The 15077-nt window shown below is 47.8% G+C and overlaps 1 protein-coding gene across 1 annotated transcript in view; it reads left to right on the top strand.

The window, feature by feature from the left end:
• The window catches only part of LOC119402449 (cytochrome P450 4c3), a 215430-nt gene that overhangs the window by 134776 nt on the left and 65577 nt on the right, over window positions 1–15077 (top strand). The window contains exon 8 of the mRNA XM_037669602.2: window positions 12296–12469. Coding sequence (XP_037525530.1) covers window positions 12296–12469 — 174 coding nt within the window. The remainder of the gene's footprint in view (window positions 1–12295; window positions 12470–15077) is intronic.

Below are 15077 nucleotides of genomic sequence, written 5' to 3'. Positions count from 1 at the left end.
CCTCGGACTTCCACCTCCAAACGCACTTACGAAGCGATCCATCTTCATACGCAGGATGGAGGCACCATACCAGTGGTCTCAACTATCAGGATCCTAGGCATGACTATCGAGTCAAACGGTGCGAACGCCACGGCAGTCACCAAGATCCTTCGCCAAACGGCCAATACATCGCGTCTGCTTAAACGCGTGACAAACAGGAGACAGGGCATGAAGGAGGATAGTCTCATTCGCCTCGTTCACTCCTTCGTCATCTGCCACATCACGTATGTCGCCGCTTTCCACAATTGGTATAAGGCAGAAAAAGAAAAACTCAATATAATCATCCGCAGTGCCCACAAACTTGCCCTAGGATTGCCGACCAACACAAGCACAGACCTTTTACTTCAATTAGGTGTGCACAATACTCTCGACGAACTGATTGAGGCCCAACGCCGTTCACACCTAGAGAGGCTCACACTTACTGAAACTGGCAGGCACATATTGGATAAACTCGGCATCAACTATCATCGACAGCACGGGGATAAGCAATCAATCCCAGGGAGCCTCCGAGCCTGTTTACACATCGACCCAATTCCCAAGAACATGCATCCCGAATTTAATAAGGAACGGCGCAAAGCACGGGCAACGTCACTCATAAAAGCTTATGGAGAAACAAACGGCGTCAGTTTCGTGGACGCGGCTGAATACCAGGGCGGACATCGCTTCGTGGCGATAACTACCACTGGCGGAACGCTACGTCATGCAGCCAGCGTCATCTCTCCAAATGCCGAAACTGCCGAGGAGGTCGCCATAGCATTAGCTATGCTTAATCCGAACTGTCATACAATTGTAAGCGACTCTCGCACAGCCATCAGCAACTATGCCAAAGGAAGAGTCTCCCCTCAAGCACTGCGCATTCTACACCAAACGACTCGTACACACGAAAACCAAGTTACTCTCGTCTGGTTCCCTGCGCATGCAGGCGATGTCCACCCGCATCTCACCAACCTCAACGAGGTAGCCCACTCCGCTGCACGAGGTCTAGTCAACCGTGCCGGAGGCCGCATAGGTGAGGGCGTCGACCGCGATCGTCTCACCAGTTATAACGACCTTACGAAGTCATTTTACCTTTCCCGAAGAATCTTCCCTCCACCTAACCACACGTTATGCCGAGCTCAGGCCACTACCTTACGCCTGCTACAAACAAACTCCTACCCGTCACTTTCTCGATATCACAAGATTTACCCCGACATATACACTACGAACATTTGCAAGATATGCAAGACACACGTAGCATCGCTCCCTCACATGCTGTGGGAATGTCCCGTCCAGTATCAGAATGGTACTACCGAGACCCTCTCGTCGAGATGGTGCGCTGCCCTGCGCAGCTCCCACCTCGACGATCAGCTATGGGCCATCCAGCAAGCCCGCGAGGCGGCGAAGAGGCAAGACCTCGACGTCCCCACGTGGGAGGCCTAGGCCAACGAACCTAAATTTCTGGTTCATAATAAAGTTTATTCCTCCTCCTCCTTTCGTCAGAAATAACTTTGCCTTCGAGACGCAACTTCTGCATGAGGTGGCTATCAGCTGTCGGCGAAGGAATGTCGTGACACATCACTGGAACTACGATTGCCTGAACGATGTGGATATCGGTAGAGTACTGTCTGCGCAGGGGAACTTGAACAACTTTTCGTAGTTTCGCAGAACTTGGGGATGCGCAGCCAAACGTGTTGAATGCAACTCAAGTTTCTCCCAGTGGCTGCAGTAGAGCACTGCACGGGCCGGATTTTAAGGCCCGGGCCCGGCCCGGGCCCGCTTTATGAAGCCCGAGCCCAGCCCGGGCCCGTGGTTCCCAGCGCGGGCCCGGCCCGGGCCCGGGCGTACATGACCGAACTCAGCCCGAGCCCGGGCGTACATGACCGAACCCAGCCCGAGCCCGGCCCGGGCGTTCATTACTAAACTTATCCAGGGCGCACGTGTTCATGACCAGGCCCGACGCGGGCCCGCTAGAGGATATTAGTTGTTGATGATGATGATTAATGATGCCTTGCGCTTTGTAGCGGGCGAACGGACGGAAAATCCGGTGTGTACATGCATCGAAATGTTGCTTTGCCCGCGGTTAGCTGTTAAGCTGTTTCGCTGTTAAGTCCTGGGACGCGGGTGCGATTCCCGCGGCCACGGCGGCCGCAATTTCATGGGGGCGAAATGCAAGAACACCCGTTTATATACTTATCTTTACGTGCACGTTAGAGAACTCAAGCTGGTGGAAATTAATCTGGTGCCACTACGGCGTGCCTCGTAATCATATCGTGGCTTTGGCACGTAATACCAAGGGATATAAATGAAGGTTACCGTATGTGTCAACATCAAATAAAAGACCGAACTCTTTATTCCTCCCATGGGAACAACCGTGATCTGGCCCATTGTTAGTGCTGTTGATATATATACGTATATATATATACAGGGTGTTTCAGCTAAAAAGCACCGAGCATTAAAAAATTAAACATTAGTGCTACGCATCTCCAATTAGTGCAGTATTGTTCTGAGCCATATAGAGCACGTCAGAATATTTTTTTCCCATCCGCCAAGCTCGGTAATTAAGAAAGATTGCTTAATGAACTTTTTAAATAGTAACTCTACAGAAAAGTTTTCACTACACAAGTTGTAGCGCTTGTTCAGAAACATCGAATTTTTTAATCTATGCTAAGATAACTACCCTGCTTAATATTTTTTCCGCCCTTTCTTTAAAGCGCGCGAATTTTAAAGAATAGCACGTGACTGCCGCCTAACGCGCGGCGCTTTTAGTGCCCTCAAATGCAAGTTCAACGAATTATCAAAGGCTGCTCCGCGCACGAAGGTCGATTGAACAGGCTGCCGGTGACTGAGATGGACGCTAAATGATGATAGAAGCGTACCATCCAAAATGTTATACGAAGTGAGGCTCGCCAATGGATACTCTCAGTTTGAACAGCGCTCCTGTTGCAAAGGCGGCCGAAGCAGCGAAGTAAACTAGCGTGCTTCAAGTGTCGAGCTGTGACACTTGATAGTTCGCGCTCATCGTCTGTTTGTTCATTTAGCGGCGTCCCTTCAGCTCGAGTGACTTTCGTACGCTCCGTAAGATGAGCGCGGACACCACGGTGAAAGCTTGAAACAACCCTCTTCCCCTCACCGCCAGGAAACCGCGCGAGCAGACAGCGGAAAGGCAAGGTTCTCCCTGCGCAATGAGGAGAAGCGAGCGAGCTCGCCGACGACTTTTAAATGCGCCCGTCGTGCTCCTAGCGCCATCTCGCTAGTAATGAAGAAACGCTTATAAGCGCCAGCCGTCTCCAAGTCCGTCCAGCGATAAAGGGTGTGTATATAACGCTCGCCGTTAGCTACGTGGAGGATCTACGTTTCGTGGCGTAGCGGTTAGCGCCGCTCGCTGCGGAGCAAGAGGTCCCTGGTTCGATTCCGCGCTTCGGAAGCATTCATCTGAATTATTTTTCTTTGCGGATGTTTTATATATATACATACTTATACATATACGGTGCATGACGGCGACGGCGACGGCAAAATTCAGCCGAGACTGTCCATATAATTGCTATCGCAATAAAAAAAAGATCTACGACAGAGCGGCCGTAACGTGTGAGTGCATCTTTTATCTCGGTCCTGAACCGCGCTGTCGCCCTCTCCCCTTCCAACGTGTTTCTTCACTGGTACAAAAAAAGAAGAAAAAAAATGCCCACCCTACATCAAATGCTACCTACGGTATCATATAGCATTTGCTCCGTGGCTGCCGCTTTTTTGATGAAGAATTTTTTTCGTTCTTGTTGTGGAAACGGTATGCTCATTTTGTCGCTTAACGTCCATCGCAGTCACCGATAACCTGTTACAGCGATCTTCGCGCACGAAGCAGCCTTTGATAATTCGTTCAACTTACATTTGAGGGCACTAAAAGCGCCGCGCGTTTGGCGGCAGTCACGTGGTATTTTTTTATAATTCGCGCACTTTATACAAAGGCCGGAAAAAAATTAAGCAAGGGAGTTTATCTTAACACAGATAGAAAAATTCGATGTTGCTGAACAAGCGCCGCAACTTTCGCATTGAAAACTGTTCTTTAGAGTTATTATTTATAAAGTTCGTTAGGCAATCTTTGTTAATTGCCGAGCTTGGCGGATTGAAAAAAATAATATGACGTGCTCTATATGGCTCAGAACAATAGTGCGCTAATTGCAGACGCGTAGCGCCTATGCTTAATTTTTTATTACTTGGCGCTTATATATATATATATATATATATATATATATATATATATATATATATATATATATATATATATATATATATATATATATATATATATATATATATATATATATATATATATATAGTGCCAGTCTATATCTATACTGGTGAAAAAAAATAGCACTTCAGCTGTTTTTCTATTTTTATTGCTAAGCTTTACTAAGAGCCAGCTCTTTGCACGTGTCACCGCAGCTTGACACAGCTAACCTTATACCATGCAGTGCATAACGTTCGCGTGTGCTCGAAAGCCCGACTTACGCCTTTTAATGAGCGGGCTCGGGCCGGGCCCGACCCACGCCCACGGCTTCAAGCCCGGGCCCACACTTTCAAGCCCGAGCCCAGCCCGGGCCCGCAGGAAAACGCTTCGGACGGCCCGGGCCCGTGCAGTGCTCTAGGCTGCACTCGCATTTTTTCAGCAAGATCTTCTGTGATGAATGACCATTGACTTCCTCCATCGAGAATCCCTGTGATGTATCGGGACCTGTTACTGTTAATCACAAAGGCGCGAAAGGTCTGCATGGTGCACTCTTCTGTCCGTCAATACGCAACGGTTTGTGGGATTCTTGCCGCATAGCAATATTACTGAGTGCGAGGTCCCTGCTGTGCTACCTGAAGCCTCTGCTGGTAACGAAGTTTCCGCTGTCATGTCCTTTCTGTAGTGAGGATCACACATACTCGATGCGTGTGTTCCGTGGCAAGCTGAGCACGTAAGTTTTACGTTGTAAGACCGTGCCAGGTGACCTCCTGACGTGCATCTATAGCAGCAGTTGTCTTTAGCTAGTTTCTCTTTCTTAGCAAAAAGAGAGAGGTTGGCGTCGCAGGCGCTTGTTCCGTGCTCCCTGGATTGACAGAAGAAATACTCGCTGCTGGTGCGTGACGCACTTGTGCAGTACAGAAGCGGTGCTGCTGCCTCGATCTCTCCGATGACCGAGAGTGTGGTCATCGACAGGTCCGTGTGAGAATGTCTTACACTGCTCCCGGCTTTCTAGCTCAATCCGTATGAACATGAACAGCTCTTTGAATTCCGAATCCGAGGTTACAGCTGCCAGTGCTGGATCTGAGGCGTTCGTGTAAGACCCATGCTGCCTTGAAGTCTGGCTGCGCTTTGCTCGTGTGTACGCCAGAACGATGTCATATGGCAAAGCTTCTTGTAGAATATCAATGAGCATTGCAGAGAAAGTGACCGTTGGTACGATCAGCGCAATCAGGCCTCGGATGTTGAGCTGCACAGCATCATAAAGTTGGCCTCGGACGTCGCTTCCCGACTTTACATGAGGGAGGTTGCGAAGCGCTGAGGCTGGTGTTGCTCTATTCTTATTCGATCTCCAAACCGTTCTTTCAGTAGCTCTACGGCGTCTGCGTAACAGGCTTCGGAAGTTGGAAAGCCAGAGAGCGCTGTGGCCGCTTCACCCGCAAGATACTGCTATAGGTAGAAAAACTTGGTCGTCGTCGATAAAGCGTTGTTGAGATGGGCCGTCTGTTCGAACTGCTCCCAGAAAGCTGACCACTCGTGGATATCGCCTCTAAATGTCGGCATGTCAAGATTTGGCATTGTTGGGCCAATTCTGGTCAGAGCGTCACGAACTGTTGGGGTTGCGTTCTGAGGAGCAGTCACGGCTGTACTGTCTATGCGTCCCAAAGCGGCAATCTTGCAGCGAATCTCGGCAAGCATGTTGATGGCTTGGTCGTTATAGCCTGCGGCCGTTATATGCTCCGCTTCGAGCTCATCGTCGGCAAGGTCCTCTTCGAGCACATCGTTAAGCTTCGAGAGCTCGCTGTTGCTAGCTGATAAACGGTCATAGATACCTGTCAGCTTGTGCTCGTCGGCAGCAGGATGTTTCTGTAGCGACCGTGCTTGCTGCAGAATCTTCGTATTCCGTGCTCGTCGAGCAGAGCGCTTGGTTTTGAGTCGATCTATCCGATCAGATGTCGAGGTCTTGGGTCCACGCCGATCACGAACGATCCGTTGTCAGTCCTCGCCGCCCGCAGCGCGACGCGGTCGAGTTGAAGGTCCCTTTGAGTCGTGTGATGAAAGAGACGTGTCCGCAGGGGGTTTTCGGCACCAAAATGTAAAGAAAACTATCGATCCGCGAAGGAACCAGACCGACAGCCGTTCATTGTTCCAACTTGTTCTTTTTTCGCAGTGCTCACCTGCACGCATTTATTACTTCATCTTTTTCTACAGCACGCATAGCACAATGCAGTCGTGTGCACAAGCTTTCTAAGAAAGAGGAAACCGCATACGTGGCAGGCGAAAAACAGTGGATGACTCTTTTGCATCGATATAAATGAAGTGTTACTCAGCTACAGCAGGCATGGCACGGCTGTCGCAGAGAATGCCGTCAAAAAAAATACAGGGCACCCTGCGGTCAGGGTTGCCAATGGTGGCTACTTTTCGCCAAATTGGCGAATTTGAGAGGCCCGTGGCGACCTAAAATTATGAATGGCGACATGGCGAATTTTTGGCGATTTTCGGCTTAGGTCTCCACTCAGTTATGGATCCTAAGCTCAGTGTCTGTCCAACGATTGAGCGGCAACATTCTCTGTATTTTTCTTGGGTTTAGACCCACGAGTAGTATGTGCACATTACGCGTCATTCGGTATGTCCGTCCTGTAACTCGTGTGTATCTCCTCAATTCATCTAGATGCAGGAGGTACTGGAAAGTCTCCCAGCGACATTCTAGCAAAATGTAAGTCAGCGGACAGCCTTGCAAACCGCGAGGGGGCAGTGATTGACTATAAGTTTCTGGCTTTAGGTGCTTTAAGCTTCTCTAAAGTTTCGCTTCTGAAGGGGCTAGACGACGGGTTGGCCGCCTGTTCCGACCATTTGTTCCGCCAAAGCTCCAACTGTTTTGAATAGCTTGGTGACTTATTCACTGTTGCAGTACCCCCAATTCAGCTCGTAAAGACTGTTTTGAAATAGCGCAGAGAGGCGGATACGCGGCTATTCGTGCAATAAAAAAATATTTATATTGGTATTTTCCACTGTTCCCGGTGAGCGTGTGCAATGAAAACAATTGCTGTGTAACGTTTTACATTGTCTACCCGATCATTAATAACGCATCAGATTGACGGGTGTAGACATAGCTGACTTTAACAAAGAGTCAGTGGCGTCCGGTATCATATTAGTTCACAATGAAAAGGTGTAATACTCACTAATGATCGGTTCCTGTAAGAATTCTGTCGTGTTACCTTCAATATACCTTTTAATACTTTTAATTCATATAAGGGTACGTAAAGCTGTCTACAAACAACGCTTTCACGGTTTTCGCCCAAGGTTTACCACACTTTTACCTTTTGAAACAAGCGGACAGGGATGGAAGGACATCGTGAGCGTTTCATTCATTCACCCTTGCGCCACCACGCACATCTTGCGGTTAGTAGGAAAAGCAGCACTATGCACTCCCATGGTGAAGCGGGCGAAACGACTGACATTGAGAAACGTCAACATAATTTCAGGGTCTCGGATGGTACTGTATTCTACGGGGCTATACGTGAGTGGAAACTCTTATTACTAGGTATGCCGCACATATCTAGAATGGCGACTTCTTTGGCGACATTTGTAAAAAATGGCGACTTTTGGCGACTTTTTGCTCTTCGTTTGGCGACATTTACTCGAAAGTCAGTGGCAACCCTGCCTGCGGTGCGGACTTTTCACGTAGATACCCATCTTTGTGCTTCGTCCTTTCATGTCGCTTAATTGTTGTGCGTATTAAAATTTGTACATACAGACTAAACCGCTGATAATTATGGGGCTGCACAGTTAGTGAAGGGTTCAAGTCAGTTTGAACATGCATATTCGGCAAAAACGACGCGAATGATCACAACAAATTGAAAGTTATATTTTCCGTAAACAATACATTGGCATCTAGCCATATCGCATTGCCAAAATAAAATCGAGGCCTTCGTGAGGTAACATGCAACGAGATGACACAGTAATATCTATGTTCATGCACCGTGAGCATAGGTCTATGCTCAGACATATAGCAAGGCTCTGTATGTTGTGCGCATAGAGTGTCTGCAAACGATTTATAACATAAGCACACATTCATAGTGCAACGTAATTGAATGTCAGACGAAATTACTCTGGGAGAGCCAGCGTGTCTACGGAGAGGCCCGCTCCGTCAACACGCTTTCCCATCGTGCCGCGCACTGTTGTCACTCCGCCCCCGTTCAGGCTACCGACTGAAGGTAGTCCAGAAAGAAACAAGGATGGATATCAAAAGGTTCATCTTTCTTTCTGTGATGCAGGAAAAATTCGTCGCCCTTGCGCTATATGAAGGCGGAAGACCAGACCCCTCGATGCCGCACTGTGGGTCGGGCGATGTATGCACATGATCGGAAGGCGTCGCTACACCAGCCTTTTCTCGGTGACATTTACTTGTGGGAGGTGCCGTCGGAGGTGGTGGTCACTACGGTCCCTTCAGCCACGAGTCGCGACACGTCGGCGTTTGCTCAGGACAGTGCCATGGCGCAACACTCACTGCCGGATCGTCACCGCCGTACAGTCGCGCTGCAGTTGGTGAAGCAAGCCGCATATGGCGCAAAGATGCCCGGTAAGCCGCAGATGAGCCGCATGTGTGGCCACACGGATTCCAGACCTCCCGGGAAGCGCTCGTCTGGATAGTTGTGCATTTCCGGCTTCGGTGAGGATCTCGGTGGGCGCGAAGAAATGCACCAACGAGTCATTTACGGCTTCGCTGTTACAACATCCTGTACTAACAGCGGTACACGAAACAGCGGTACACGGTGTGCTCTGCGTGTCGTCGTCTCTTCCTTTATTCCCTGCCCTGTGTGCGCAGTTCAACACTTTTGATGATGAACCAACATGTCCAATTGTCAGCCATTCTGAACACCAATGAAACTCCTGTTCACTCGACTCTTACCCGATGGCCGCGGGAACGAACACCGGCCGCGGCGGCAGCACTTGCGATGGAGGCGAAAATGCTTGAGGCCCATGTGTACGTTTATGCAGGCGCACGTCAAAGAACCCCAGGTGGTCGAAATTTGCTGAGCCGTCCACTACAGTGTCCTACATAATCATATCGTGGTTTTGGGACGTTAAACCCCAACAATTATTGTTATTAAATTCCCGTTCACTTCAGCATTACCCGCCGACAGCGTTATTGTTTCACATGCGAGCGACCGAGCGGCGGGGCCCGCAGCGATCGAGCGGCAGCAGGACGCTCGGACGCGGCTTCGTTTCACATGCACCGCTTTTGCGCGGCGCGCGCCTCTGCGATGCGCAGTGATGGTTGTGGGAAGCGCCCGTTATCCGCGGGTTTCCTTTCTCCGGGCTCGCTTGTTTTGGTGCGCTTGGGTTGCAAGTTTCACGAGCCTTCTACTTCGGTGATCGATTTTCACGCGCCTAAACCTTGAATGATGAAAATATGCAGTGTATCAGAGTGCAATTAAACAACTTCAGTAGTCACGTTTATTTCTGTTCCAGCTTTCTTTTTTTACCACGCAAAGCAAAAGAAAGAATTTGTTTTTGGGGTTTTAAGCTTTCACAGGGTTTTCGGTGGCTTTTGCTCTCGAATGCCGCAAGGCGTTGGTGCGCCGTATGGGCCGGCAACCGGATGCAAGCGGCCCAGTCGACGACATTGTGGGTTTGTGAAGGAGCTCGTCTCTCTTTTTTTTTTTTTTGCCTATTGACATTCTGCAGTAAAGAGGAGGCGGCATTTGTCGTCTTCGGGGTACGTGACCACTAAAAAAAAAAGAAAAAGAAAACAGTAAGCTATTCGAACGTGCTGCACCAGAGTAGTAAAAAAAAAAAACTGAAACATCTGCTGCGAACAAGTGCGGAGTGTCGTAGGTTCCCCCTGTCCGGACCTATGTTGGTGTCACGATTAGATAAAAATACAAAAGAACAAAATGGCACGTGCAAACGATTTGTCTGCTTTGATAGAAGCGCAGAAAAGAACAACAAAAGGAAAGAACGGCGTTTTCTACACTGCCAGCTCGTTACAGCAAATGTCGTCTGCTAGGAAACCGAGTCGGAGCGAGTTCCTCCCGGCGCGCGCGGCTGCTCTCGTCTCCGTCCCTACAGTCACGTGCCCCCCACGTCACTGCTCCCCCATTGGTTGACCTTGGGCAGACGCTCTAGACGCGCTGCCGCGAGCGAATTTTTCCAAATGGAGCGAACAAGATCGCAGCGTCCTTTGGTCGCCCTTAAAACCTGTTTTTGGGTTTCCGCGACGGCAGCCGCTCCGCTCTTGGAGCAAAATCGCTGCATGTGAAACAGGCTTTAGACGCAGCATTTATCAGTACGGGATGATTCACAGAGGAGAAGTGAGGAACAGCCATGGCCATAATTGCTGCTAATGCATGCACATGCGCAGTACGAATAGTGCAGTGCCGTGATATCTATAGAGGAAACGAAATCACCGACGCTCGGCCGAAGCAGCTGGTACGTTATCACAGAGAAACAAACAGGATAGTGAGGTGTCGATCGGGCGCTCAACAGAAGCTTGCACGCAATTCGTAACTCGTAATAGATAGATAGATAGATAGATAGATAGATAGATAGATAGATAGATAGATAGATAGATAGATAGATAGATAGATAGATAGATAGATAGATAGATAGATAGATAGATAGATAGATAGATAGATAGATAGATAGATAGATAGATAGACGGCAGACGGATGGATGGATGGACTGACGGACGGACGGACGGACGGATGGATGGATGGATGGATGGAAGAAGTCTAAGTGTCATTGGTCGGCAAAGAAATGCTTCGCATTTAACGAAAATAATTAGAGCGCAAACAAACGCGCAAAACAAACGCACATAAATTGTTGGTATAAATTTAGCACATTACATTTATTACTGCGACTACAGAATAACATTTTGGATATAGAATACTAACATTTGCAAATAAACCACACAATAGGGAGTTGTTAACTACATAAGCTCCTGGTCTATTTGCTTTAGCTCGCCCGTTTTAGATAAATCAAGTAGCACCATATGCAAGCCGCAAAAGAGGTTCAGTACTTGGCTCTCATAAAACTTCTCCAAATAGCTTTCCCGGTATAAAAAAGAGCGTTTTTTTTTTCAAGATAAAATGTGAAGCGTACATGTATGCACAACGTATGTGGAACAAACTTAAATCAAGAATTATGTTTCTATTATCGGTAAGTTACCCTTCTACAATTTCGAAATCACCACGCTCGCCGTGACAGGACTCTTGGTAAACGCGAAAACGCGCAAAAAGAAAACGCGGGTCCACCTTGAAATTCGCGCAGCAGACGCCGTGACGTCATATATTCTGACGGCGTCTACTGGGGCCTACGTAGTTCCTAATTGGTAAAAATGAAGTACATTGACGGGCCATACACTTAATATACCAAGTTTCAGGAAATTTCCTTGAGCCAATGTCCCGAAAAGACGACTAGTACAGTTGGAAATCCATGACGTCACGCGCGCACCGCGGAATTTAAAAATGGGACTTTGAGTCGTTCTTGTTCTGCGCTAGAAATTAGCCCCCATTGAATCCTTGTGGGACTTTGAGCTTGATTTTCTCCTCTACTCATAAAATTATGGTGGTGAAATGAATGACATTCGAGTTCTAATACACTTTATCAGTGTAAACCCATTCAGTCTTTCACTTTAGTGTCCCTTTAAGAACTGAGGAAAGTCCAAGCCTGGCCCGACCCGAGCCCGTCACCGCAAAACCGGGCCCGACCCTATGCCCGGAGCTTCAGGCCGGAGCCCGCCCCGGGCCCGCCATGAAAAGCACTTTACCCGGCCCGGGTTTTCGGGTAGGCCCGAGCCCGCGCAGTGCTCTATAAATTCCTTTAGGTTACTCAAGTGTGGAACGCAGTGGCCGCCGTGCCTGCAGATTCATCTCCGAGCAGGAGCGCGGTGCTCTGCGGTCAGATGTGCTTGTAGCGCTCAATTTCGATAAGCGCGCCTCGAGAGCCACATGCCGCGCTCGAAAAGGACGTGGCATATGTGCTTTCACTTAGGCGGTGATTATCTTGTACTTTTCTTAACAATCAGTGACTGTACTGCTCGATCTGACGCAGGGATTCGACACGACCGCCATGGCAGCCTCGTTCGCCATTCACCTGCTGGGCAACCATCCGGAAGCGCAGGCGAAAGTCCACGAGGAGCTCGACGCCGTGTTCGGGTCTGACGAGGAAAGACCGGTGACCACAGAGGACATCAAACAACTCAAGTATCTCGACTGCGTCATAAAGGTAAGTCGCGCTAGGAAGCTGCGGAAGGAAACGCGGACTACTTCGCTGCTCGAGTGATGTGACGGGAGAACGTGCACGTGCAGGAAGGACACATTGGTAGCGCAGATAAATACTCTTCTCGAAAAAAAAGGCAAGACCGCAGTGGGAGTGGGGGATATAAGCCGGCGTGCCGAATCGGGGGAGTAAAGCCCATCAGTCAAAACAAAAAACACACATACATACAAAGAATCGAGGAGGGGGTACAAACCTTGTGTCGGGGTTTTGTCCCCGTCGAAAAGGTCGAAGGCATTTCGCTGAATCATCAGTGTCAAAGTTAAGCACCAGCTAAAAAATGATAATGTCATGGTGATCAACACGGTTAAAAATTTTTAGAATAAAGGCCTAAGTCTCACTGATTCTCGTTGTGTATATGCCATATTGGATAGACAGATATCGGCTGCAAAAGCACCTTTTTAAATTTTATACTTATGGGCTGTAGACTACTAAACTTGGGGGTAATTAAGATTTTTTAAAGTTTATTGATACTGCAGTCTCAGAGACTATAGCAGGTGTGAAAAAAAGATTGGCAGATCCCACGTACCGTGGGAATCAATGTTATGCGAAGCATGCGCTGGATGGTGACAGGCGTAATTTTTCACATTGCGCGAAACGTTACGGAATGACGCTCGAGAAATATGGAAGTGGTATACGCACACTCATATGTTGAAGAGTCGCATATTATATAGCCAGTTGTTTACAGTTGCGTAACGAAGGCAACAACAACATGGGTGTTAGCAACACCAGACGCGGTAAGCTGATATGCAGTGCTTATATTCTTCAGTACTGGATAGCGGAAATCCGAACAGGACAAAGAAGGTAGACAGATAAACAGGACAGGCGTTACTCTCAACTAAGCTTCATTAAGGAAAGTTTCCCTAGATATATAGTACGCAGCCGAGAGACATGCGCAGGCGCACTGCACGTACGTTACAGTCACAGTTGCAGTTGTTACAGTTGGGTTACAGTTGTTATGCTTATACTTGTCCGTTATGACGGAGAATGCACGCACGTTTCACGAACCCGTGTGCATGTGTAGAAGGGGTTCATGACAGTTCTTGCACAAGGTCATTATCACCGTGATCAGGGAGAACCAGCCTGGACCGGACTTGTTAATCGGATCCGTTCGTCATCGCGGCTATGAGGAGTCTAAGTGTAGTGAAGAACGATGTATATTGCAGCTGGTGAAGTCCTGGATGCCTCTTACGATCAAATGATCTATGATGCCCCCTGTCGTGGACGTGGCAGCGAGGTCTTTTGATGTCCTCTCCACAATCAATCCGTCTTTCACGCAGTATAACGACCACGCGTTGTTGGGTCTTGATAAATCAATGTTGAAGTAACCGGTAATAATAAAGAGGCCTGGGTCTCTTAGCAGATTTATTGTAGTAAGCATCGACGCCGGTTTTTGCGTAATCCGCGTGGTGCATGTTGTGAACCACGTGGAGTGGACGGTGGTTGAGCGTCTTCCAGGGGTGTTCTGTCTTCACTTTCCTTACTTTCCTTGCGTCTGCCGCGGTGGTGTAGCGGTTAAGGTGCTTGGCTGCTGACCTGAAGGTCGCAGGTTCGATACCGGCCGCGGCGGTAGCATTTCGATGCAGGCAAAATGCTAGATGCCCGTGTTCTGTGCAATCTCGGTGCACGTTAAAGAATACCCGATGGTCAAAATTTGTGGAGCCCTTTCGGTACGGCATCTCTCATATGATATCGTGGTTTTCGGACATAAAGGACATAAAACCCAACAATTACTATTATTATCACTTTCCTTACGTGCCAATATGTGTGTTCGCGGTTACTATTTTGGTTGAAACTCTGTATCACCTGTGGCACATACCCGCATAACATTAACTCTGGTTTACGGGTATGTGCCCCACGTGACCGAGAGAAAGGGTTTCATGACGTACGCGACAGGTATTTTGCGTCAATAATGTCATGACCAGTGAATCGTGTTCGTCATACATTGATGCCCTGCTAGGCCAATTTTGGTATATTACGAATTATTCAGGCGACCAGGAGAGCGCCCAGACGTAGATAGATAGATAGATAGTTAGATAGATAGATAGATAGATAGATAGATAGATAGATAGATAGAAGCGGCCAAAATGCCTGAGGTTCGGTAAGAAATACTTCGCATTTAACAGAGATACACAGTATTCTAAAAGGGCACAATAATATACACATAGAAAATACATAACACGGACAATATAATGCATACAGTTAAAACAATAAAACTATAAATGGGAAACAAAATTCGAAGTAATTAGTAAAATTCCAAGTACAACAATCCGAAGAAAAACAAAAAAGAATATACATTTCAAGGAGGAAATTCCGTCGGATTGATAATCGAATTTTACAAGTGACAAAATAAAAAGGAACACATGCAACATAAATATAATCGATGGTGCTAAAGAACTACTCTAAGCATTTTTCAAACAATAAAAGTGATTCTTGTGTTGCAATGTTATTAGTTAGGTTGTGCCAATGAACAATAGTTCTACAGAAAAAGCAGTATTTAAAGCAACTATTTCGTGGAAATAAAGAAGCTATCGTTAAAGAATACATTTGCCTTGTA

Source organism: Rhipicephalus sanguineus, chromosome 8 (genome assembly GCF_013339695.2).
Source record: "Rhipicephalus sanguineus isolate Rsan-2018 chromosome 8, BIME_Rsan_1.4, whole genome shotgun sequence".
NCBI lineage: Eukaryota > Metazoa > Arthropoda > Arachnida > Ixodida > Ixodidae > Rhipicephalus > Rhipicephalus sanguineus.
The sequence above is the reverse complement of the archived record's forward strand: the minus strand, read 5'-3'. Positions and strand labels throughout refer to the sequence as shown.